The 27,274-nt window shown below is 39.8% G+C and overlaps 1 protein-coding gene across 2 annotated transcripts; it reads left to right on the top strand.

Moving 5' to 3' along the window:
• The first annotated feature begins 171 nt into the window (after positions 1-171).
• Positions 172-22,448, top strand: LOC113542277 (immunoglobulin superfamily DCC subclass member 3). Of its 2 annotated transcripts, XM_034312798.2 has the most exons (15): positions 172-483; positions 7,525-7,647; positions 7,741-8,046; positions 8,579-8,723; positions 8,867-8,997; positions 9,125-9,262; positions 9,673-9,831; positions 14,505-14,670; positions 14,803-15,059; positions 15,266-15,430; positions 15,604-15,792; positions 16,547-16,663; positions 17,476-17,605; positions 18,551-18,677; positions 18,823-22,448. In XM_034312798.2, exons 3-15 carry the CDS (start codon positions 7,815-7,817, stop codon positions 18,937-18,939), a joined length of 2,073 nt encoding a protein of 690 aa, XP_034168689.2. In that variant the 5' UTR covers positions 172-483; positions 7,525-7,647; positions 7,741-7,814; the 3' UTR covers positions 18,940-22,448. The 2 variants fall into 2 exon arrangements, with proteins under 2 accessions (XP_034168689.2, XP_026795474.3); XM_026939673.3 differs by lacking the exon at positions 7,525-7,647.
• Positions 22,449-27,274: the final 4,826 nt, after the last annotated feature.

Here is a 27,274-nt window from a genome sequence, read left to right as displayed (position 1 = left end):
TATGTAGCTACAAGAAGCACGCGCGGTCCTTCACTTTTATAAGCGGTGCGTGTTGGGCGCCCCGCCCCCTGCACTTTGATTGGTTGCTTTCTGTGGCTCGCTCTCCTGAGTCTCTGGTCGTTTGTTTGGCAGCGCGTGAGTGTAGTGCGCGTCTAAACGCAGAGCGCTGCGGTCAGTGTGCATGCACAGATACACACACACACACACACGCACAGAGAGACACGCACGGCTTTGTGCACAGCAACATGATTGTGTAGACGTGTTCTGCTGACTTTTCCAGAAGAAGGATACTATTATTTGTTGTTTTTTTCTTCTTGTTCTTAAAAAAAAAAATTAAAAACTGAATATCTGACTTGAGGACTAATGAAATATCTGTTCATCCTCTGGAGTGTAAAATGATGCTCAGGACGGACTACCACCAAACCATCCAAACCATGACCATGAGCGTTGTGTCGCTGCTGCTAGTGCTGGCAACATTACCAGGTAAATATGTCATATTTATTCATATTTTTGTATTTTTAAATTAAGTCTTTATTTGTCTTAATACATATTTCTCTTCGTTTCTTTTGTTTATAATAAGCTATGTCTTTTCGAAAAGGCTCTATTAGATTTATATGATTGCTGGATGCATTTAATCAACACAAACAGCTCGTTGCTGCTTTGTAACATTTTCTCCTCGTTGTTGTTGTTGTTGTTGTTTGTGAGTGACGCGCGTTGTGTTTATTTTCTGTGATGTAAGCTGTTAGAAGTTCAAGTTCACTAAAGCTGTTCCGCGGCCCACACCATGATGCTTATTACTATTACTACTGTTACTTCATCACATAGTCTTTACCTTACCTTCAGATTTAACCTCGGTTTATTTATTTATTTATTTATTGTAGAATCTGAGCTAAATGTATTTCTAAAGAATTTAGGTACACATAAGGAACATCACTGATGGAATTTGGGTTTCAGGAAATATTTGTGTTTTATTTCCCTCTTATACAACATTTTACATCATCAGCTTTTAGATAAACCCAAATCGTACGAGAATTCTTCTGGATGCTGGTGCCGTAATTATCCTATTATTTAGGCTATTATGATGTATTACGTAATAGTTTCTTTTCACCGATATTTTATTGCGCATATTTTTATATTTCCTTATTTTACTGTTTGGGTATCAGTTGTTTATGGCCAGCTCACACTGCGCTGCATAGGTCTGGTCTTGTTCTATTGAGCTTTCTCTCAGCTGCTCTATGAACTAAATTATATTATATTAAATCTTATTGAGCTTTATAAACACATTATGAGCTATTGCCAAGATTTTGGGTCACCAGACTCTGCAGTGCACATGATCTGACTGATGCAGTTTACTCTGAATTAATGTGAGGCTGTGCTCATTAGATCAGGATTTGGATATGCCAGCACTCTGAGAGCTGATCTGTAATTGTAGGTGTAAATATAATGTAACACCTGTAATTGAAGGTCTTCATGTGTGTGTAATTGATGTTATTAATATGTGTGTGTATATTAAGTGCATGACTCACGGGCATACAGATTATTTGGGTAGCTGATGTTAGCTGATTAATGATGAGGATCAAACATTAGGAAAATTGCAAAACATTTTTTTAACAAATTTTAAATTTCAAACATCTTCATACATGTAACTCTTCACAACTGAATCTGAAACTTCAAGAAACCGTTTGTGCTTAGTTCACAAAATGGAATGATTTCAAGGTGCTTATGGGTACTTTTTTTTTTTTAAAGAGAAATTGGGTATAAATGATAAATGGTTTGATTTTTTTTATTAAATTGTGAATATTATTTGATTAATCAATGCTTAAAGGACCTTTGATATTTTTGTTAGCTTGGTCCCAAAAATTTCTGTAAAAAGGTACCTAAAATACAAGATGAGCCCTTCTTGTGCTTGATACATCAGTGTTAGGATTGAGGCTGAACTTATGAACAGCGCAAGATTTTGGGTTTGAAGCAGCAAGTTCATGGCCATCGGTGTGAAGCAGACAGACAGACCTGGGCCAGACAGTGGCACTGACCTCTAGCCCTGACCCCTGGCACACCCCAACACCCCTCATCTCCATAAGACTTAGAAAGGTTCAGGGGAGGGGGATGGCTGCTCTGATTGAGATCTCATTAAAAGGGGCGGCAATCCCTGCAGCTGCCTGAGACCAAGACACAAACACACACACACACACATCTCTATAGAGTCACAACCAAGCTACCTTTAATCCAACAAGGCTCCCCTCTGGTTCAGGGGGTTAATCCAAAAGATCCACACAGCGTGCGGCTCAGGCCCAATCCAGCAACGCACAGGAGGGAGGGGGGCAAATCATCCATTCTCTCTGCCCATGGATCAACCACTCTGCTGCTATACGCTCATGTGCTGGGTCTGTCTTATGTTTACCAATTAGAGCCAAACTTAATTCAATGCTGTGGGAAATGTGCTGCTGGGAATATGCATTAGGGCCAAATGCTGAGTTCTTTATCACAGAGAAGTGCAGGGGAAAGGGATTATAAAACAAACTGCTCCGTCATCTACCAGATGGTATAAAATGTACAGAGCTGCATCAGACTGAAGACACAGTATGTTGTTATACTGCAGCTGATGGAGTATGACAGAGGTTTTATCAGAAAGCTATGGCTCAGAATTTTTAGTAGTTGTGGTCTTCCTTAATCACCACAGAACTTTTCCTCATGCAGAAAGACGCTGTTCATTCCAGAACCATTACATTACACATGGTTTCATCTGCCTTTACTAAAAAGGTTATCTGCACAGTTTAGTCAAACTGTGTAAATGTTACATTTGAAAGTAGCCCTGTACCGTAAATGCTTTGTATTTGATTATCATTTTTAAGCACTTACCCTCTTGTGTGAGAGGTGTGTGTTGTGTGTTTCAAGAGCAGCAAACATAGGAAAGCAAACAAAGATGTCAGTGTAGAATTTGCAATAAAATGGGACAGACCACCATTAAGCATGTGTTTCTTACAGACTTCCAAAAAATGTGTAAGTCTAAGATTATAGTTCATATTATTCATTTAAAAAAACTTAGCTGCTTTGACTGATATTCGTGTGGCTAAGCATGATGGAGGTAATTTTTGAAATGAAAAATGTTGAACATTGCGAGTAGATTGTGATTGTTTTTTATTAGTGTAGGGCATAACTGGGGACTGAAAAGGAGATGCAGAGGAACAGAGGTTATGAAACCAAAACCTGTGTATTTGAAAAGTCAAGACAGTCATGAGAAGTCCTAATAGCAGATGAGATATATCCTAACTCTATCAGATCAGGTTGATCCCTTGATAAGTCAAAGACAGTCAGTTACTCTAAGACTATCGATGAGTTATACCCATTCCCTCTAATTGTTTGTTAATTTAATTACCCCCTACCCCATTAAGTCCCAGGGGGTAGTAAGGAGGATGTAAGTACATGCCTCACAGTTAATTTGGCCCAAACCTCAATCGGAAATGGTCTTGTGTCTTATACACACCCATTCCCCATTTGGCCTACACACTTTAATGAGCATCCCTCTTTAAACAATAGGTAAGAGCTGTGCGTTTGTGTGCCTGCTCTGGCAGCGAATGGGCACGGAGTCCGCCAGCCAGAGCGAGGAGTTAACTCCCATTAGAGAGACAATAGGCCTGCCGCGGGCTCCTTCTCTCCTGCTGCTTTTGGACTTAGAGCTCCACAGACAGAGTCCCTCTGTCCCAAACTATAGAGACCATGGCACTGTGTTTATACTGTGACCAACTACTGAGGCTATGGAAACACAGAGGCTGTGGAGGCTCTGTTACGTGTGAAAGAGGCAGCAGGGTGTATTGCTCATTCTATGCAGTGGCCTATAAAACATTTACAACGGGGGCCATAAAAGAAGATTTAAGGATCTCGCACAATATACAGTAATTCAAACTCTTTTAAACCTGTTTAGGTTACGTTTGGCCTGCCTTTTGTCCTAAACTGAAGTTGTCTCATAATACATCAGCGGGCCTGCTTAATACATAGCAACTTTTCCTCTTTTACTTTTAAAGATATTCACAGATTTTAAGGTATAGGCTGTTTTAAGTCTATATTTGGATTAATAATGTAGTCAAAACCCTGAGTTATCTAGGTGCTGCTACATGTGTAGTTTATTTAGCAGTGCTTTTATGATGCATTTTATCCAAATAATAGCCCTGGGAAAAACAGCTTTTTGAATCAAACTGTGAAATTCTGAATCGAGGCCCTAAGCTGTGGTTCCCAGAGAAGAGCATTTCAATTTCAGATTTTGCAACAGAATTTCTTATTTGTCTAGCCCTGATGTTACGGGCTTAAAAGAAGGGACGCAATCAATAAGGGGATTTAGCCATGTATGTCCTATCCGTATCACCCAGAACCCCCCCCCAGTCTGTTTGTGGGGGTTTCAGCATGAGGCAAAACCACAATAAAGTGTGAAGTTCACGGCCAGCTTTTAGAACAATAAACAAAAGGATAGGGGGCATTCTGGGCTTTAGCTACCAAACACAAGCTGCTCCCTCTTCCTTGCCCTGCACCCACTCTCTCATGACCTTTAGGGCCTGGGGTCACTGTCTACCCATGGGGGAGGGGTTTGATGGGGTGCACCCTGTCCAAGTGAATATCCAAAGTCCTCTGCTTATTAATGACACCCAGATGGGAGGTGAATTTATCCCCAAACTTGCTCTCTCAGTCACATGCAGGGCCAGGCGGTCCCATAGCGCTTTACGAGTGGATATGGGCCCGCTATTGTGGAAGCGTAGAATGCAGATGGCGCTGTAGGCATAACTAAGTGGCTCTAATTTAACAAAGAAGCCATTGTTACCATCATACTGCTCAACCTCCTGCAAATTGTGATCAGCAAAATAGTTCAGAAAAAAAAAATGTGATCAGTTAAATGGGTCCAACGTGTCACTTCAGATTTTAGTGAATAGCCTGTGGAGATATTTTAGTCAATACAAAAACCAATAGAAATACAGATATTTGGTCCAAGCCTTTGGATTAAAACAGTACTATGATATTTGTCCAATTGAAACTGTAATATCACTTCCATACTGGTTACATCTCGCACTCTTGTGAAGCTGCTAAAGCAGAATTTTTTAGAAGTGTAAGTCTAAATTTAAGAGGTTTAAATGAAGCACCTTATGGACATTGTTTATGCTTCAGTTATTCACTGAATGATCTGAGTATGAAAACGATGTAAATCATATATTATGACCTTCACAGTTACCAAATCTCAACCCAAATGAACTCCTATGGGACCAACATGTAAGAGAGCGCTCTCACTCACAACTCAGGTAACATCTTTTGAGAAAATGGTGTTCATGCCTCCAGTGCAGTTCCAGAGACATGTAGAATCTATGCCAAGGTTCTTTGAAACTGTTCTGGTGGCTTGTGGTGGTTTCATAGCCGTAAGTCTGTGGAGATTATAACTGCAGGAGAAAATTTGTTTAGATTTTCACTTAAATATATGAATGGGTTGCCAAGCTTCAGATTAAACCTCACAGTGAGGAATTTTTTTTTGCACACCTGACATTTTGAAGATGCCTACAATAACATGAATTGGTTTCAGTTGGTTTCATGTAGTAGTTTCAAATCCTCAAAAGTTACATATGGCTGCTTTTTAAAAGCTAGCAGAATGAATTACTAACTGTGTTTGAGGCAATATCTTTTAGAAGAATGGTTTTCATCCCTCCAGTACAGTTCCATAGACTTGTAGAATCTCTTCTACAACAGCTCTTCTGCTGGCTTAATAAGATATATTATGTTGGTTCTTCTTAATTTGCCCATCTGTTAATTTGTAGCACTACTAAGAAAAATGGGAATGAAGTGAAATTTCTCTCTCAGAATTCTTTGTTTCATGCTTAACACAAGCTGGAAATGAACCAAAGTGTGTTGTGTGGTGGAGTCATGGCCCCAAATCTACATTGTGCTGCAGTAACAGCACAGTGATGATGATGATGATGTACCTGGCACTCCTGTACTTATAGACTATGAAGAGTCTCCTGAGTTTAGAATTAATGCTTTTGATATGCTTGTGAGGCAAACTTTAGTGTTTTTAGAATCTTTTGTGTGAGAACATACATGAGTACATGACAGGACAGAAAGAATGATGGAAGAGGGTAATGATGTCCTGAGGAGCAAGAGAATGGTGATAAGTGTCTAAAGGGCCAGAAGGCTAGACAGCAGTTTGTGATGATGGCTTCATGGGGTCATCAGATGTGCTGAAAGGTGACAAACTCTCAATTTCACAATTGGCTGCATTCAAGTTCAAGTGCGACTGGAGTGTTTTGTTGTGTCTTTTGGGGACAGCTGGGAGAGGGAGTATTTGGGTGCAGGGTATGAGAGGGGTCGGGGTCTGCGTCAGTGAATCACCCAACACAGACATCCCCAAAAAAAGAGAGAATGAAGAGATGGGCGTGTTGGCGGCACAGGGATAGAGGCAAAGTTTGAGTGATCGGGTGGCATGGGAAAGTCACCCCCAAGTTCAAGTGAAAAGGGGGAAAACGTGCTGGGGGCAGGGAGAGAGGGCAGATGGTTCCACAGAGTGTGGCGGGGGATGATGAGATTTGGGGGTGGGGCAAGAGTAATTATAAAGTGGTGGGAGCGAAGATGGAGTACTATCACTGGTCTACCCCAAACCCCAGATCATGTGACCCTGCTCCCTTCTCCCTCCACCCTTATCCCCTCCACTTCTGACATTGCCGTGGCTTTGGGTGCTTGAATGGCTCTGTGGCATTTGGCAGCATTGTGTTGCTGTTTTGGGGTGATGGAGAGGGATGGGGGGTGCTAACAGAGCCATCAATCAGACTAGGGAAAGTCAAGTGCAAGTTCAGCTGAGATGAATAGCCTGGAGCAGCCCCTCTTCAGCCAGCCTGCGGCCCCTCCTGCGCTGTTGTCCCCAACTTTCTCATGCAAACACCCAGTAGTGTGTAGAGGGAATGAAGATGTCATTGTGGCATTCCCAGCCTCAGACCAATTCCTCTGCCTATCTCCTTCTCTCTCTAAGAATAAATCAATCTGTGGCCAAATACATTGGATCATTTAAAAAACGCTAAAAAGTATTTCTCACAGACTCCATGAGCTTAGTGACATGGATTGACGCAGACCAATCGGTACTATGTACTGAATCTGCTACAAATGCTGATATTAACGACTTGGTAATGGTGCTATTACATTTCCAGTGCTTTAATGTTATTACAGTATTCCTGGTAAAATGGTGTCATAGTTCACTCATTATCTCTTGGCAGATAAAGGAGCAGTGATGTCAGTGTTGGTGTAAAACCATACTTTCATCATACAATTAATCAATTACTGTTATATGATCCATCACTCCTCTCTCTGCCCATTCTCAATCTGACCTTTACTGGATTTACAGCTTTATAAAACTGGGAGTGCGAGTACTAGGGCCTCCCAGAGTCAAGCTTCCAAGACTGTTGTTTGTCAGACTCTTACAAAAAGTTACAATTATCTAATATTTCTCTTTTATACAATTTGAAATTGTTCCTTTGTTTAATGATGTTATCTTTGCTTCATCAGCTTCATCATAATCATCATCATCATCATCATCATCATCAATATGAAGCAGTCTTTTCCTGCTCCACCATTTTCATCTCATCACCAATGCTGGATTTCAACCACACTATCTTCTTTTTGCCATTTGTAAGCACCTGTCACATTTCACATCAAAAGGGTGAAAAAAAGCTGTGCTTTATACCTTCTGACTCTTCCGTTCTTGCTGCTTTTCTCTCACAGATTTGGGCAGGGCTTCTGAGCTGGCCTTCATTAAAGAGCCCCATGATGTCATTGCTGTAAGGGACCGTCCCTTGATGCTGGACTGTGAGGTGGAGGGAGAGGGCCCTATTACTATTACCTGGAGGAGGAATGGTGTACCTATTCAAGTGGGCCCCAGAGTGGCCGTGTTAAGCAATGGCATGCTCCTGATCCGAAACTTCCAGAAACGGCGCGAGATCAACGAGACGGATGCGGGAGAATATGACTGTGCTGCACAGAACCGCTATGGCATGCTGATCAGCCGTAAGGCACGAGTTCAGTTTGCATGTGAGTGTCCCTGAATTTATGCACATCATTTAATATCCATTTTAAAATCCTAACTGAGTTCTGATTGCTTAATTGGATTGGTCCTGTTCATCTCTGTTTGCTTCATGGAATGAGAATGTGGTCTTCACACTTACAGAAGGCTAACTGCGCTTTATCCTGGTGAAGACTTTACACCTATGAATTCTAATTCTAAAGAATGCACCTAGGGACCCTTTAATACTTGATAATCCTCTCCCTCCTCATTGCTGGGACTTCCATGAGGCCAGAGGCTACTAAGAGAATCCCTTTCTTTCTAAAAATGGCCTCCATTATTGATCACAAGCCTCTTGATGTTAAAGAGGGCAGAGGTCGCTCAATAGTTAAGACTTTGGGCTACTGATCAGAAGGTTGTTCAGAAGGGAGTTCAAATCCTCAACTGAAAGTCACTTGGAAAAGGTGTCAGCCAAATGAGAAAAATGTGGGGAGTAAAGGAGGTGGACCCTTTAACACACTGTGTGTTGAACCATTTGTTTTCATCTCTGCTCTCTGCCAGCTCTTCCCAAGTTTCACACCCACCCAGAGTCCATGGCTGTGGATGAAGGAGGGGTGGCACGCTTCCACTGCGCCATTAATGGGATCCCTGAGGCTAGCATCACGTGGGAGAGGAACAGAACCACACTCAACACAGATGATGACAGGTTACAAACCCACACACTGTATCCACAGTTAGGACAGTGTTGTCAACATTCTCTTCCTAATTTCTATCGCCTAGAGAAATACAGGTATACACATGTTCAATTCTGTATTATATTGTTCTGTGGTTCTCGCTCTCTCTCTGCAGGTATACTCTCCTTCCCAACGGCATACTGCAGGTTACTGGTGTGCGTCATGCTGACAGTGGAATGTATCGCTGTGTAGCCAAAAACATTGCTAACACACGTTACAGTCACGAGGCCCTGCTCACTGTCACTGGTGAGACCAATGGCCAAACTGGCCTTTACATCTTACTTATGTCTGACACCTGCCCATTAGCATTTCTATTTCTGTCTCTCTGTCTCTCTCTCACTGTTTTTCTGTGTGTGTCTCTCTCTTTACACAGTGGCAACTCCTCGTACCTATAAGGAGCCAGTGATTCTCTCAGGTCCTCAAAATCTCACCATCAACGTCCACCAGACTGCCATCTTAGAGTGCATTGCCACAGGCAACCCCCGACCAATTGTGTCCTGGAGCAGGCTGGGTAAAATTGATCAATTCTGACACAAATACTCATTGCTTAACCAATGTGGTAGATGATTTAAAGCTGGTTTCATGCATGCCTGGTGCCCAAGTGTACATACTGCAGTCTTACGGAGGCACAATGCAACTGTAACACTGTATGATGGTGGATATCTTCTTGGAAACAATCTTTTTGTTCTGTAGAAACATAGTGTATGGTTGATGGTAGAATACATTGTTACAACATTTCAGGGTCCAACTGCCTTACAAACAATTTTGACATTTTCTCTTATTCATTATGTTTATTCTACTTAAATATAATGATAATGGTATGTACAGTCCTGTGTAATCATGTACATGCTAGGGTAAGTTTCTGTTGCTTTTAATTCACTCATATTTGATCTCTTTTCTGTATGTGTGTGTCTCTTGCAGATGGACGTTCTATTGGAGTGGAGGGGATCCAAGTGTTGGGCACGGGTAATCTTATGATCTCTGACGTTTCCCTACAGCACTCTGGAGTATACGTGTGCTCAGCCAACAGACCTGGAAGCAGGATGAGACGTACCGCACTGGGCCGACTGGTGGTGCAAGGTAGGACAAGAATCCCATCCAGACTGCTCCAAAACCTCCACCATTTACATATCATATATTTTTCTGACAGTTATGCTAGTGCACTGGGGAAAAACATTTTCTCAGGTAGCTAAAAGTAGACATTAGGCAGCTGATGTCACTGGCTCTTAAGTTAACACATTACACTCAACAATTTAATAATATGTAACTGAAAGGGCAAAGTGCTCCTAATGTTAAAATTTTTCAGATGGGAGGTTTAGATTTTACCTAAAAGTGTAGACAAACTACAGGCTTTCCTGAACAGAAATATGTTTCCCTTTCTCTTGTATTCTAAATAAAAGGAAAGTTATAGCATTTTAAAATCTGCCTACCACTAAAAGTGAAAAGGGAGAAAATCACATCTAAAGACTGCATTCCAATTATACTGAAAGACACCCTACAGTGGGACATGAGGTTTCACTTTGATTATCAGCATCATCCACATCAGTCTCTGTAGCATCGTCTCATCACCAGAGGTAAAGGTCCCTCGATTCATTTAGACCCAAGCAATCGGTTCTGTTCTATTGACTAAATTTCTTATCATTAATGTCTTGTTAATTGGTCATTAAACATTTTTAAACCGTTGTCCGCTGTCATCTGTACAGAACGTGTAAGCGCTTTTCTCTGTTTTGATGATGATGTGATTGCACAGGAGCATTGCAGACAGTTTGACAGCCGGTATCTAATTACAAATTGAATTGATTAGGCTTTTCGTTATGGCACGTAGATAACTTGTGAGAAAAGCATGCTTTGCTACCAAGGTTTGTGACATCTTTACGGATACTGACTATATTTACCACTGTGTTTGGTTTGGTAGTGAAGACTAGAAACTAACTAGAGATGTCAAAGTATACCAAAAACTCTTTTAAAAAAAAGGCATTTTTGACTGTTTTCCAGAATTCAGCCATGGCGACATCAAACGCACATATTAGTAACCTGTAACCTGAGCATAAAAGAAGTACTCATTTTAGGGTCTCTCACTACTTTGCACAGAACAAGTGTAGAGCAGACAAATGATACTTTTCCTCTATTGCATTTCTACATAGACCGAGCATCATTTCTCATCATTCTGATCAGTTTCTACATATACACAAATATAAGTATGAATAGTACGAAAGCATTTATTATATCTTGTCGAGGTCTGATACCTGTGATATTAACCTGGTATATCAGGTATACTGTATATATACTGAATATATGCTCTTTAAATGGAAAATGGCTGACCTAGGACTGCTGCCATTCAGCCATTTGGCTAATGTCAAGTATCAGAAGCTGATCATAAGGGACGTGCAGCTGCCCTGAGGAGGTCACATATGAAATGAAATTGGCTCAGACCAGACCTGATTGGTTTTATGTGTATAGCCCCAAGCCAATCCATTCAGCCATATCCTAATTCTGTCCCCACATGCACACACAAGCACACACACAAACACACACACACACACACACACACACACACACACACACTGATATGAATGAGGATAAATGAGACTAGGTTGTGCTTTTGGGTAGGCCAGACTAGATTAACCAGGCCCGGGCCTGACTGTGACCTCTGGGCTGAGTTGACACCCTTTTCTTCACAGCCCCTGACCCTCTGCATGCACAAACCAACACACACATAGACATACACCCACATCTCATAATAAAAGAGTGAGACTCCAGCTGGACTCTGATAATGCCCTATAAGCCACTCTAGTGTGTATTACCCTCCCTGCCTCCCACACAGGGGTGGGAGGGGGTTCATATAATCATGTACATATTGCATTTAGCTCTTATTACAATGCTGCTTGCACTCATACAACATCCAGTGCTTTACTATGAAGCTACTGAAATTAACAAGACTTCAGAACTATTTATAAACGTACATACATAACTCTTGCTGTGCTTAATTCATTCAGATCAAAACATTGTACATGTAAAGCACATTGCGATTTTATTTGAAATGAAAGATCATTTATAAATATATACTTTCATATATAAATATATAGTTTGATATATTTTATATGAATGCATGTCTCTTATATTGACTCTCAAATACCATATGAGGTAAGCATGCAATAAAAGGTTGAATATCTGTCATTTGTGCCAGAGGATTTCTGCTTCTGTCCTCATAAGCCAGTCAATCACTCGCTCCCTCTATCAGCCTTTCCCCCTCACAGGATAATGCATTCATTCATTTATTGATTGAGCTGGTAGAGGAACAAAGAAAAAGAAACACTCCTGCCTTTCCACCTCAGCTTTACCTCCCAGTAGTAGTCCTGTTCTTATATTTGTTTAATTGTGCATTTTCGTTTATTTCTTGTTTTAATGTCATAGAACCACTGATTAAGATATCATGTTTCCTGGTCCTATGTTAATATAACATGTCTTTTTATCACCTTAGGTTTATCTGACTCTCTTCCATTTGTGACTCAGCATTTAGCTTCAGTGGTAATTTAATTTCTACTATATGCAGTGATGCAGGTGCCACATATATGTGCAATTACTAGGCTGTCTGGTGCTTATTCTTACTTATCCTGCTCATCACACCATCTGCTTGCGGTTCCCAGACCAGTGCTCCTGTTTTGCCCCAGGCCCTTGAACTTGAGCAGTTTTTTTTTTTTTGGGTGTGTGTGTTTGGGCATGGGAAGCTCTAGTTTGCATAAAATGGAAGTATTTAAATGAGAATTAGTCATGGGTTGGCCTGCTCTGACCCTGTCTGCCCTCTGTCCTCATGCTAAGCTAGCCTGAACAAGTTCGGCATATGTGGCCTGATATGAGACAGACAATGAAAAGCCATCTGGGTGCAGACAGACGGGGAGAGAACTTTTAAGTTAGGTTTCTACTTTGTTAATACAGTGTAAAGTAGATACCGGTTGGTTATCAGATTTGACTTTAGATTTACGCTCACTTCTACAGAGGAAAAAAAAGAGATGTGCATGGAAAGGATTATAAATGAGGATATATTAGGACCTTACAGAGAGAGAGAGAGAATGAGGAAGAGGGGACGAGGCTGGGTTGATGTATAAAGGTGGAGCAGGGTGAGAGAGACAATAAGTGGGTGAGAATGAAAGAATAGGAGAAGGGATGGGGAAAAGGAGGAGGGGCAGAATAATGTGTCTCAGTGCAGGATCACCTCCCAACTTTGACCCCCTGACCCTATTCCAGCAGGCCTCTAGGAAATAGTGCGTGTTAAGGGTGGGGGTGGGAGTGCGCATGGGTGTGGGTGGGATGCTGCGAGAGGCTGGGGATTGGGGGGACGGTGATGCTTGCAGTCTTTGGGGACGGCAGGCGGCCTATCAGCGGCACGCAGCCGACAAATTGATGGAGAATGACTAGAGAGATGGGAGAGAAAATGGAGTAGATCCATTGTGTTTGCACAACAGTGTATTCTAATGTGGTTCTGTCCACTCAACCATTTCCCATGACCATGAACTTCTTCAGCTGAACTTCTCCTGTACGCAGAGGAGCCTCTCAAGTCATCCTTTCTCTTTCAGCACCAAACTGAGACAAACTACCTCATTCAGCCTTGAGAGAAGTGTAGTTAGCTCACAAAGACAGACAAATGAGTACAGCATCTTAGTGAAGCTTGTGTTTCATTCAGTGTGCCTCTGTTTGCAGAGCATTCAGCTCTTCTGAGTTAATGCTTTCACTTATGCTTGATTGTGAAGAGCTCTTCAAGCTGCTAGGCAGGACTGATAGGGTGGATTTATTACAAGAAAGCACCCCCTCTCTCCCACAGCAATGTACTAACATTAAAATGAGCTCTGAACACACACATGAGCACCGGTCTCAGTGTATGCTTTACACTTCACTTGAGGTTAGTGTGTAAAGATTGTTGAGCGGTCTCTATTCATGAGCATAAAGGGCTTGGGGGGGGACCATTTACCTTCTCTTAGATACACACACACACATTCTCATTTTCTACATTTATTAACTACATAATAATTCATATTATTATTCATAATAACACTAATCCTGCCTGTCTGTCAGCCTGCATACAGTGAAGCAAATTTAGATATTTTCTTACTATTTTGTCAGAAATGATCTACTATCACTTTTTTTTTTTTTTTTTTTTTTGAATTTGCTCTACATGTTGTCAGTTGTGTACTCTGCTGTCTGTGATCTCTGTACTGTTGCACCAAGGCCTTGGAGAATGCTATTTCATTCTTCTGTATACTTGTATATGGCTAGAATGACAAGAAAAACTCTCTAACTCAAACTATATCAAATAGATCTGTATCTGAAGGGTCTGAGAGTACAGAGTCATGAACATCGTGCTGCCAGTGATTTATGGCTTCTTTTGTGTTTTACATGTCTTCTATCTTGCAGTCTTAGTCCAGTCCTGCTTATATGTCTTTTTTGTTGGAAGCCGGTACATTTATGCTCCATGTAGGAAGGTCAAGGATAGACTGATAGATCTTGCTGTTCATAGAAAATGTGTATGCTCTGTGTATGCATTGTGTATGAGTATGCTCATATTACAACCAGTTCTGCACAGTTTAAGAAAAATAATCCAGTTCAAGATGTGGTCTGGTTCTGTAAAAGGGCTGTGCTTCATATTACGTTTATTTTAAGGATTGGACTTTAATAAACCTCTCATTCTGTTAGAAACAATATGTCCACACACAAAAATACACAGCTAAAGAAAAAAATGTGAACTTTCTCTCTCTCAGCTCCACCCGAGTTCCTGCAGTGGCCGCAATCTGTGTCTAAACCATTAGGGGGCAGCGCAGTGTTTACCTGCCAGGCTCAGGGAGTCCCAGAGCCTCACCTGATCTGGTTGAAAAATGGCAAGATCCTCACTCCTGGAGACAACGTCAAACTTACCAACAACAACAGGTACAATCTCATGTCCATTCTGCTCATAGCAAAGTTAGCACAGTTCATATTAATCACCAAATTCAGTGCACTTCGTATTAGTCTCCAAATATGTCATTTCCTTTGATGATGCGGATGCTTGTTGCTCTGCAGCACTCTGGCTGTGACCCGGATCACTGCTGAGGATGAGGCCATCTATCAGTGCATAGCAGAGAACAGCGCTGGCACCAACCAGGCCAGTGCACGCTTAGCTGTGTCTCAATCTCCTGAGAATCCACTTCCTGAGGCTCCGCAGGACCTGACGGCCACACCACTTACACACACATCCCTGCAGCTCAGCTGGAACCAGCCTGAAAGCCACGTGAGCGACAACATCATCGGCTACGTGCTGCACATCCGCATGCTTGGAGGTGAGAGAGCAAAGGAGGACAGGAATTACTAGGGTTGTGGGTTTGATTGTAGGACATATAATGTGATTTGGACATGAGTTAATTAACCAAATAAAATAGTGGTGGTGTAGATATTGTAGAAATGGTCATCCACCACTTACCTTTTAGTGAAGCTGGAATTCTGTGCAATGATCTGATCAATAAGATTCACATTATTTCATTTCCAGAGCCAGACAGTAAAGAACTCCAGGAGGCTGTGAGTAAGGACACATTCCAGCATGAGTTTAATAATCTGGAACCAGCAACCACTTATTCCATTTACCTCAAAGCTTACTCTCCTCTGGGGGCCAGCCAGAAGTCCAACACTGTCATTGCCACAACACTAGGGGGCGGTAAGTCATCACACATCACGCTGATACCACAACATGGTATGTCATGGAGGATGACATGAAATTTATCAAATACCAACAACTAAACTCTCAGAATGATAAAGTTGATTCTGATGTAAGCTCTCTCTCTCTCCCTCTCTCTCTCTCTCTCTCTCTCTCTCTCACACTCACTATAGTTCCCACCATGCCCAATTTCTTCACTAAAGTTCTGAACAGCACTGCAATGCAGATTTATTGGGAACTGCCCAGTAAACCAGGGAAGCTGGAGGGCTTTAAACTGTCACACCGTGTCGTGCCTCAGGAGCAGTTTGGTCCAGAGGAGCTCTTCCCCAGCCACATCAACACACACACCATCTCACACCTCGGTTAGCTTTACACACACACATCAACACACACACACACACACACACACACACACACAAAACCAGTTGCATAGCTAGATTGATTTTTAACACTGTGTATCATATGACTATTATGATTACATAATATGTTTTAGCACTTTTATTTTTTTATTTTTTTATTTATTAGTGGTTATATTTGGCAAAATGGTTAAATTAGGAAGTTAGGAAGTCCTAAGAAATTTGTCAAGTGCAGACTGTTTCTGGAGATGTATAATGACAGCTAATTACTTAACTTTTGTCTGTTTTTTTAAGTATATAGACGATATGAAAATATTCTTGACTTGACAATGCCATTTCCTTAAAATCAGCTTGAACCGTGATACTTATCTTGTATGCTGAAAAACTACTTTATCTACTTACAGGTTACTTTTCTACATAATATTTATACACAGTAGCTCCAAAAATCTGAAAATATTCTTGATTGTAGACATAGAAAACTGTTTAATTACTCACATAGCTCTTTATTAAAATTTTCCTTACCAATACTCAAGTGAATTATCACTAGAGTAGTAGTAATTTTACTCATGTCAGATTTTTCAATACTCTTTCCACCACTGATTACGTCATTTAAAACATTTGCAAATAAGTCTGGATTAGCCCTGCAATGTACATAAAGACACATACAGAACATATTCATGACGTGATGTGATATTTAATAGTAATCAGTATATTGACTGGATTGTCACAGCTAAAGGTGATTTTCTGTGTGGCTTCACAGAGCCAGCAGCTGTGTATGAGATCCAGCTGGTAGCGTTTAATGGGAACGGAGACAGCATCGGCAATAAGCGCCTCGTCTCGCTGGCTGAGAGTGGAACAGGAGACAAGAACAGTGTTGGTGAGCTACACTATACACACCCGGCACTCGATAATCATGTCATCTTAGGCTCAGCTTTCTAACCTTTTATATATTTACATAAAGGCAGATATTCCTACATCATATGTGTGTGAGTATGTATTATTGCCTGTAGCATAATTTCATTCAGCTCTTTAGTGAGATTTCTCTACCACTAGTTTCAGACAGAATGTTAAGGAAGCTTATGTTGCAGCTATAGCTCACTTTTATATATATTTCCTGTCTATGGTAAGGTTAAGAGCACCTTCAGTAATTTTTTTCTATCATGTTTTTTTAATAACTGTAAAGATATCTTGCTGCCAACACTTATCTTCTCAGAATAGAATTGTTTTTTTTTTGTCCAAAACTAAAACACAATCCCATAGCAGTTTAGCTTATTAATGAAGGTAAGTGTAAAGCAGAGAGTTTCATGCTTCCTTAAAAGCTCAGTTTATGGTCAATAGCTCAGAGATCATGGGCTATAGATGTTCTCAAGTTTAAAATATTGCAGGTTGAAGGGCATTACAGAGCTTCCATGTAAATGAGTTTGTTTGAAGAAGAAAGAGCTGTGTACAAGCAGTTGTCTCCTGTGAGATGTGGCTATAGGAGAGTTTTAAATCAAGTTCATTACCACTTTTCTCATAAAGCAGCTGATTGGGCTTTTAGAATTGGCAACAAACCAACATGGAACAATGACAAGCCCTTAAAGCCCTTAAATTTTGTCTAAAATGCTTGATTTTTTTTCAGACAGTCCTGGCTGCGGAGAAAACATGGTGATCATTATGTGAAATGTGTGTGTCTTTCTGTGTGAACAGGAGGGCAAAGCATGTGTAACTGCAGGCAGGATGGAGAGAGCTCTGTAACCGGAATAGTGGTTGGCATCCACATTGGAATGGCCTGCATCATCTTCTGTGTGCTCTTCCTCATGTTCGCATACCGCCGCAGGTGAGCTTTCCACTCTGGAAATACTTATCCAAACAGAGAGTCATGCCATGTAGTGTCAGTGAAGCTTCTCCTCCAGTGCTGCTCTGTAACCAGCTGTTTTACATTCTGTTGCTCCATGGTTTAGGCTGGGTCAATCTAGTAGCATGTTTCCACTAGATTTATACAGATTTGAATAATACTATTCAAAGAGCTGTATAGTATTGTTTGGATCTGTACTTTAGCTGAATATAAATGTAAATTAATATTTGCATGATAATATATAGTTTAACTCCCTACATTTTCATTAAGACCTAGTGCTCATCTCAAAATCTTAGACCTAGTACGCATTTCAAAACAGGACTCTGTTTTTTTCTTTTGCCTTAAATAATTGTTTAGTTCATTATTTTTGCTATAACTTATTAACTCTAATAACGCTTTACTTTATTTAGTAACTTTGATTTATCAGTACCAATTTATATAAATACCACAACTAATCACCTTCACTTGTGGCCTGCCTATTAGTCTCACTGTGTTCTTCATATATTAGATTTTGTTTAATAAAATAAATTATGCTTATGTCATGGAAAATTTGGTACAAGACCAAGAGCAATGTAGATGGACATCAATCCATTTATACAGATAAAGTCACAGGAAAAAGTACAAACATCTAACTCCAACCACACCTTCTGTACTACTGTACTAAATTTGTAAATTTGAGACCATGTCGAAATTTAAAAAATGACTTCCAGTTTCAGTCTAATTTACATTTTACTTTTAAACACTTGAGTACATTTAAGTTTGGACACTGCTTAAATTTGACTCAGCTATCATTTTGTTTAGCTACTACACTTAGTTTTTGACACTATGCCCATATTTTCACTAAAGTGTAAATCCTTTTAACCCTTGACTATATGTACCGACACTGATACACATGATCTCTGTGTTTGTGTGTGTACGCATGAGTAGTTCATTTTGTAGAAAGGGCACCCAGGATGACTGGACAATATCACAGAGAGGAGCAGGACAAATGGGAGACACAGTACCTAAAGAGGGAGCGATACGCACCACTGAGGCTATTGAGCTAATGCCACAGGTAAACACACACACATAAACACACCTAAATAGCCCATTTACTCTGTTGTTCTCACTGCTTCCAAGTAGCTCATTACTCTGATTCTAAGTACTTTCTAATAGCAGTAGTGTCATTAACCCATATGACATTTGCTCTGTGTTCACAGCTTCAGAGTAGTTCTGCAGAGAGCCAGGCTGCAGGGGCACACTGCCAGGTTCTCATTGAGCAGCAACCCAACTGCCAACAAGGCACAACCATGAGCACAGGCACTGGCACAGGCTGATAACCCCTTACACACTCTCCTCTACCCCTCACCCCCCAAAGTGCAGTGCTTGGCCACTCCATGTCACACTATTCACCAAAGCCTTATTCCAACCTGCCCTTCCTTGAGCATTCAGTAACACACACACACACACGCAGTCTGGCTTATGACTGTAAGGGAGTAAATGTATATGTATATGTAGAGTCCTATAACCTTAACCTATTCTACAAGACACACTACTTTCTGTTCTTAACCCAACTCTGGTCTTAACCCAAAGCCCTTTTTCACCACAATTTTAGTAATAATTCTGATTTAATGTCCTCATTACAAGACTTTTAGTTTCCATGATTCTAATTATACAGATAAGAAAGGGCAGTTGCTGATTATGTTGGTTCTCCCTTTTCTTTGCACGAGAATTTCTGAAGTCGGACCAAAATAAATGTGTCTAATGCTGTAGTAGAAAACTGCCAAACTGAAATTCTGAGGCCTTAGCATGACTGAACAGATGCTGTAGATTCCTATTTTATGTGATGTTTATAAGTACATAGCATAATTCTTCTCCTAGTAGAATTGTTATTGTCAGTTAATTTCAGCTGTGAGTGAGATTCCCCACTGTAGCCTTATATATGTGATAGTGTCACCACGTTAACCTGCCAGAAGAGTGGAATGGAGTGGCTAACGCTGCACCCTCTGTCCTTCTCTCCCTTCCTCCCCTCGCACCAAATTACCTCCAAAGATAGCTACCTCAGCCTGACAAGTAAGTCGGAGCTATCAAGGTAAACCATCTGCCTGCCTTGCTGCTGGTTAAGCATACCTACCTCGACCAAAAGCCCTGTGCACATTGGAGCCCATCTTTTTTAGTCTTTCGGGTGCTAGTGCCAGTGTCCTGTGCCATTCAGACAACAACGTTCATATTTTTGCCTTCAGCCAGCGCCTTCCACTGTGTTCCCTGTGTCTCAGACTCCAATACTGCCACACCCAAACCTTTCTACAATGCTAAAGCATTCACTCTGAGCCTTAGGATGACTCACTGACCTCTGGGGCTTTTCCTGGATGTGTTGTTAACAGAGATGCTGCCCCTAAGGTACAAAAGTTCTCTCCTCTCCAGACAGAGTGAATGGGAGAGTGCTTGCTAATGATGTATGTGACCTCTGTGTTGATGTTGTGAGAGCCATTGCAGAGAACTGACCAGTGCAGAGGAGCACATTCTGCTTTTGGAATACAACATACAGTTCAATACAAGCCTAAAAGTAACACTGGTAGGAAGGAATGGACTTAGAGAGCACTATTTCCTCAGCCTGCTGTGGTTGACGGAGGTGTTCTAGCACCTTCCTATCAGCACCACTAACAAGAGGAAGGCTATCTGAGAACCAGTGGTTGTCCTGGAGATCTGTTACTGTTTTTAAGTACTTACTAACTATTTTCCAGGTTTCTTTGGTGACCCTTTTTTCATGAAAGTATTTGCTGTCACAAAGCTAGGCACAAACCTAGTTTCTGTCTTTTCTGCTTTTAACCTCTCCAAATACTCAGTGAAAACCAAGTTGAGTTATATCCAAAGATGCTGTATTGTAATGGTTTTCATTGCTTTCTAAAATCTATTTGTCTTTTACTTCAGTGGACGTTTTAGATGTCACATTTGTTCCTTTTTTAAGGGCAGCCACGATACTAAAAACATTAGAATATCAGCTTCCCATTAACCAAAGCAAAAAAAAAAAACAAAACCCTCAAACCCAATAGAGTTCCTCACATTTTAGTTCAAGTCTTTCTATGGTTACCTTTAAGACATGGAATTCGATAGAGAACTAGCATATATAACTTTTAAAATAAAATAATAACTAGTGAGTAATACATATATTTTCATACACTGATACCAGAAAGTAATAACTGTTTTTCTCTTTTTACTGATGGAGTTGATATTGCCAAATAACTCTTATGATTTATAGTGAAATGTGACCAAATACCTCATATGTACTTTACCTGTCGTATTAATTCCTCTCTTAGACTAAGGCACATGACATGTTCAGTGCTTTTTTATACTGACATATATATATGTGTGTTTTTTATACTGACATATATATATGTGTGTGTGTGTGTGTGTGTGTGTGTGTGTGTGTGTGTGTGTGTGAGAGAGAGTGCTAAATTGCTGACAGTTTACAGCCTTGAATGCAGTGGGATAAATTGTAAAACGAGAAAACAAGACATGTGAAGTAGTTTTTAAAGATGTATTTATTATTAATAAATGAAATTAGTCAGTACATACAGTACACCAGGTCTGATTACACTGCATAAGGAAAAGTACAGCTATTTTAAAGGTTGTGAATGAACTGTCAGGGTTTCACACGTGAAAGTTGTCTTTAATATAGAAAATACGATCTCACAGTTTTATATCGGGAGAGTGTGTTGTTTATGAGAGCAACAAGTATGATGCCAAAATATGTAAATGTAAAGAAAAACAAAACCCAATGTCCAGAAAAAAAGAAGTGAAACAAAAAAGAATATTTTTACCTGTTCTCTAGAGAACTTTTTTTTTTCTTTTTTTGTGTTTCCTCTTAATTGTTTCCTTCTGTTATAAATGGAAAACATTGCCAAAAATTGACATTTTGATAAGTTCCTAAAGACTGGTTATTGTAATTAATAATAATAGTGTAATTTGATTTCTTGTCATATTCAAATTTGATTTTCAGTTATTTTTTTCTTTCTCAGTCGAATGGAAGAAGAATGTTAGAAATTTGAGAATTTGAAACAGAATTGCATGTTGATGGCAAGCAGATCATGACTTAATGTTTTTATTGCTTCATTCTCTGTTCATCGTAGTTATTTATTCACAATGTTCATAATATGTTTCTTCAGAATATGTTTATTAGTTGGGCTTTTGCCATATTTTAATAAGCCATATACGAATTAGTTTAATGCATAATTTAAGTTAACCTTATTAATCTATTCCATTCATTGATTTCAGGATCACAACATGCAGTACCTCAGATTTATCTTAATTTGTATATTAATTTGGCTTGTCAGTACTGCAACATTTGCTGCTACATGTCACATCTCCCAGTGTTAATAACTTCACTAGGGACATTACTAGAATAAGTTCATGTGCTCTTGCCTGCCCAACATGTGTGTTAATTAGAACAAGTGATAAAATGAGTAGAGAAGTAGTGAATGCCTGATGCTTGTACCAATGAGAAAGCAATGCTTTAATGTTTGTATTTTCTGTTTCGTTTATACCATACTTGTGTATTTCAGAACCAAACTCGCCATAGCTTTAAATTGCTGTTGAGCTGGTGCAGCTCCATACTGTGGAGTCATTTAGCCTGAGACACACTGCAGCACATAAAACAGAAGCCTTCTGCAAAACTGAGTAAATTCTTGAATTGCTCCTGAAAAACACTTTGCAAATGAAACCATCTAGTGAATACAGAAGGACTCTGATTGCTGAGTGTGTCTCAGTTTAAATAAATATGATTCTTTTTCTGTTTTCATTCGGTTATACTGATGTCTATGTACCAAATAAAAGACTGCTAAGTAGATGTCAGTGTTCCCAGAGTAATTTAACTTTTGCAGTTGCTACATTTATTGTCTGATTCTTCTTTTCCTCACTCCTGTGTTGTGCCCGAAACTGCACCCTTTTTACTACATAATGCACTGCTTTGGGAGTTTGCCATTTTGTATCCATGCCAGAAAGCATCTTCCATGTCATGAATTGTATTCATTCTCTATTCACCATACAGGGCATTGTTTGAGGAGTACTGTAGAGTTGTTAACATTCCCTGTAGATAAATTATATTCCCTGTTTAATTCCCAAATTATTACCCTTAGTGCACCATAAATCCCATGCAAAACTGCTGTACACTATTTCAGCACTTTCTCAAGTACTACTACAATCCAGAGGCGTAGCTAGGGAGGTGGATGTTGGGTTTGAATCCCTCTGAAATATTTTCCAGTTCCAAATGGTTACTTGTGGATAATTAACATTACACACATACAGAACAATTCATTATATATACATTTTATGGCTCATAAATTTTATATATACATCATTATAGCTCATGTAAATGTCAAATAGCATTTTTTATTCAGCAATTGAGCTGTAATGTGTCAGGAACTGGTAGTGGAGGTGGGTGACGGATGGAAGTGCGGGTAATATATTGTGCAAAGTACTAACAAAACAAACAAAAAGATGAAATCAAGAACCATCAACATGAGCTATGAATGTGAGGCAAGAAACATACAGACTATATGCAATAACAGGGTACACACAACAACAGCAATAGCTTGACAGTGAGACGCTGAAAACCTGGAACTTAAATAGTGGTGCAACAAGTGAAACAGGAAACAGGTGTGCGTGATCAGTAAACATGTAGCAATATCATCTGACATGCAGGAGCTGATGGGTAGTGTAGTTCTGCTCCATTTGGCACTACCATGATAGAATGATGTTCATGAAAGGTCATTAGAGTCATCCTATTTACAATTCCATATTTACCTACCCCAAACCTCAAATGAGCAAATGAACATCATATTTTATTGGCTCTGAGTTTAGGGATATCGAGGTGATGGGAGACAAAGTACCACAGGTATCTGCAGTAGGAGAAAATAAACCATAGATCTGATTTTATAAGATGAATGCATTTTTGCATTTTTTGGCAACATTATTAAGATATATCAAGATTGTTTGAGAATGGATAATGCCTTAAATGATAAAAATAATATTCATACCAAAATTCATACCATCATCACTCCTATTACTGTCTAGTTTCCACCATAATTACATGGGCACATCACACTTAACAATACAACAGATCATGTGGTGACTGGAGGTCACATGCAGACATGAGGAGAACATGCGAAGCACTACACAGATAGTATCCCAGGCTCAGAATCAAACTCAGGACTCTGGGTTGTACATGGCTAAGCTGCCTCACATGTGTACCGTAACTACTGGAGTGAAAAGAGGTTTGAGCAGACGCTGATGCTTGACTGTTGTGTGTTTTGTGTATTGTGTGTGAGTGTGTGTTCAAGTTTCATTACCAGTTCAGTGGTCATGCTGTTTATGCTCACACACACCCATTCTATGCCGTTGTGGACATGCTCAGTGGGCAGTGTGCCAGCTCAGACGGAGTCAAGGTGAGAGCAGCATCAGCGAAATCTACACTCCAGGAAGCCGAAATGCACTTCGCATATTCACAATAAAGAGAAAGGCTCAGTTGGCTTGTAGAAAGTGACAACATCTATTTCCTTATTTCTCTCAGACTAACATTCTAAAGCTTTTTTTTTTTACTTTATTTATTCATATATCAGATTCTCCTTAAATATATTGTTTAGTGTGTGTTCATTAAAGCAAATGTTTTAATGTGGAAATTTATGGGAATATTTATGTAAATCTGTGTAAATGAATAAAAAACTATAAAATATAATATAAAAATATAATAATATTACATTTCCCTAATAGATTTAGACTGTGTTCTTCATCTCTGTTGCTGATTACATCAGTGTCAGGAGCTGACAGATTAGTAACTGCTTAATTACAAACCATTAACCATGTTATGGAAAGTAAGCACGAATGATACATTAAGATGCATGCAATATAAATCCCTAAAATGTGTATGGTGAAACATACAGATCTGAAACAAAAGTCTTGCATGTGCCTACACTATACTGGCTCTTATTATAGTTAGATACTTTCATACTGATTAACCTGGTGCTAGAAACTGAAGACCAAAGAGACTATTAAAGTGATTCAGAGCATTGTCATCACCTTGCACTGTGTTCAGCAACGTAGACAATATTTTTTGTCCTCTAGAGACTGATTACCTGACAAACAGAGGCAGATTCCTCAATAACCATAATGATATGAGAAAAGCAATCTTTCACCAATGCACAATGAAACGTATGTGTAGGGTGTACGCATACTGTCATTGTGCATTATGATTTTCTATAATCTCTCATAGCACTTCTGTGTCAGCACTTCTGTGTTCTCTTTTTTGGTCCCTGTTCTGGCCTGCTTCATTAATTTCTCTTATGTTTTTTTTTTTTTCCCAGTACATAAGGAAAGGGTACAGCAGCCTGGTAAGTAAGACGATCTTATCAGTGCGTGACTCATAGAGGGTGCAGGGCCACACTGCAGCAGCGTGTGCAGTCTGCCACAGAAGTAAACAGCTTCCACCCGCATTCTACAGGCTCATGCCTATCTATTACTGAGTGCTACAAAAATAGAAACACTGCTGCCACACTGAACTAGGACCACAAAAATCAATATGGACTTTCACACAGATATTCCACTTTCTTCATCCAGGATGTCACTGGTTGGCTCAGGTTACAGCAACACGGTCAGATCAAATCCCTGCAATCCATTAACAGTTGTACTCTTCAGCACCATAAAAAGCCACAGTTCTGTAAAGGTCATGAAGCTGTTGCTGTTCTCTTTTGTTTCAGAAGACTAGTCTTATCTACTATGGGAAATTTTCAAAGTTTTTCTGCAAGGGTTTTCTGCAATATAGTTCTGATAGGCTATAGTTACATCCATCCACTCCATCACAACATGTCCATCTAGACAAAATCTGCCCATCTAGACATCTTTAAGCTGTTCCTGCTTCACCTCACAAACATGTCTGAGTGCCATTTCAAAGCAACACATGAAGGGCCATTAGACATTTTCAAAATCAATACTACTGCATAAAGAGTTCAACTTTAAATTCACTGAGAGTATCATAGACATGTTCCAAGTGTGGTGCAAAAAAAACAGAAATCCCGGTTCATGGAAAATTATTGAAAATTTTCAATGCTTTTCTGCAAGGAATCCTATAGACAACATGTGAAACCCATTATATTTTTTGATAGACTTACATCCAGGTCCAACCACTCTATCATGACTAAGGGCCATTAGACATTTTCAAAATCAATACTTCTGGATAAAGAGCTCAGCATTTAAATTCACTGTGAGTAGCATATACTGCTGCAGGTGACAGTGGAAAGAAAGAAAGAAAGAAAGAAATGAAGTTATGAAGCTATGAAGCTGTCTTTGTGTGAACAGTAAGAGAACAATAAGCAAAATTTGCCCAAATGTAATTACTTGTTCTCGTGCAAGTGTTCCTGTGCAAATTGCATCTGGTGTCATTAAAAAAAAAAGGTGCCATTGTTTGGGAAGATTTCACGCAACAATTAGCAATCATGTAGAAAGTGAAGGCACTTCCTAAAATTCTCAGGGACAACATTATTAAGCAACACTCAAATGGAAAAAGCTACAGAGCCATAGCAAAGACCTGTCAGTAAACCTGGTTCAGTAATATGCAGGAAAGTTCATGGAACCACAGCTACAACTCACAACTGAGACTAATGATAACGAAGGTAAGAGAGAAGACAGCAGTCAGTCGAAAAGAGTTGCAGGACATCAGTTAAACAGAGAACAATAAGCAATTCACTGCGCCACAATCATCTCCGTTACTACAGCCCACGCAAAACTTCTCTGCTAAAAAAAGAAGCACGGAGATGAGAGTCTAAAATCAAATCAGAACTCATTTGGAACAATATACTCTGGAACACCACACCACACCTACAGTGAAGTACAGAGGTAGGAGCATCATGACATGGGGCTGATTCTCTGCAAATGATACTGGGGCATTACACGTCATTGAAGGAAGCATGAATGGACTGATGTACTGGAATATATTAGAGGAGTATTTAATCTCATCGGCTAAGAAACTGAATCTGGAGAGAAGATGGACATTTCAACAAGATAATGCCCCTAAACATACAGCCAAAATAACTCAGGAAGTCCTTGCAGCTCCTGAGTTCAAACCCATTAAAAAATTTATGGAGGATTTAGAAAATCCATCAGGGGGACAACAACAGCTTTGCAACAAAGCACTAATGTTGTTCATTTGTGGTACATTTTCCCTATCAATTTCATATCTTTATTTATGCTTCTGAATACATGCATACTTTTTCGTTCATATTTATTTAAGTACAAAGTCAAAAAATATTACGTGTGTGTAAATTTGTGTGTAAATAAATGCACTGGAAGTATATTTAAGCTATATTGCACGAGCAAGAGTGCAGTTATATTGAATATCGCATGGCTGTGATTCAGCTGTAGACACGAGACCCCTGAACGAGTGCCATATGTAATCACAGCCGTGCTCATATTCAGTATAAGCACATGATTGTGAGTGCCACATTGCTTTTATACAACAGTTCTATAAACAAGAAATTAATTTCGATTAAGTGACATTTCAGACACAATATGGCCAAATGTTCTGTTTATTTTTGCTCCGCTAAAGGAAATAGATCCCGAAGAGCACGTCAGCTAGCTGGCTAGATAGCTCACATTGATTTGTATGTTTCTGTTAAAGGTGTA

Source organism: Pangasianodon hypophthalmus, chromosome 1, assembly GCF_027358585.1.
Source record: "Pangasianodon hypophthalmus isolate fPanHyp1 chromosome 1, fPanHyp1.pri, whole genome shotgun sequence".
In the NCBI taxonomy this organism is placed as follows: Eukaryota; Metazoa; Chordata; class Actinopteri; order Siluriformes; family Pangasiidae; genus Pangasianodon; species Pangasianodon hypophthalmus.
Note: the sequence above shows the minus strand (reverse complement) of the source record. Positions and strands in the feature narration are given on the sequence as shown.

Excerpts from the sequence above, each read along its gene's own strand:
- LOC113542277 (XM_026939673.3), top strand. The coding sequence starts at position 396 with ATGATGCTCAGGACGGACTACCACCAAACCATCCAAACCATGACCATG. Across the intron at positions 9,263-9,672 it reads TGTGTCCTGGAGCAGGCTGG|ATGGACGTTCTATTGGAGTG; the intron begins GTAAAATTGATC and ends TGTCTCTTGCAG. Across the intron at positions 18,678-18,822 it reads CTATTGAGCTAATGCCACAG|CTTCAGAGTAGTTCTGCAGA; the intron begins GTAAACACACAC and ends CTGTGTTCACAG.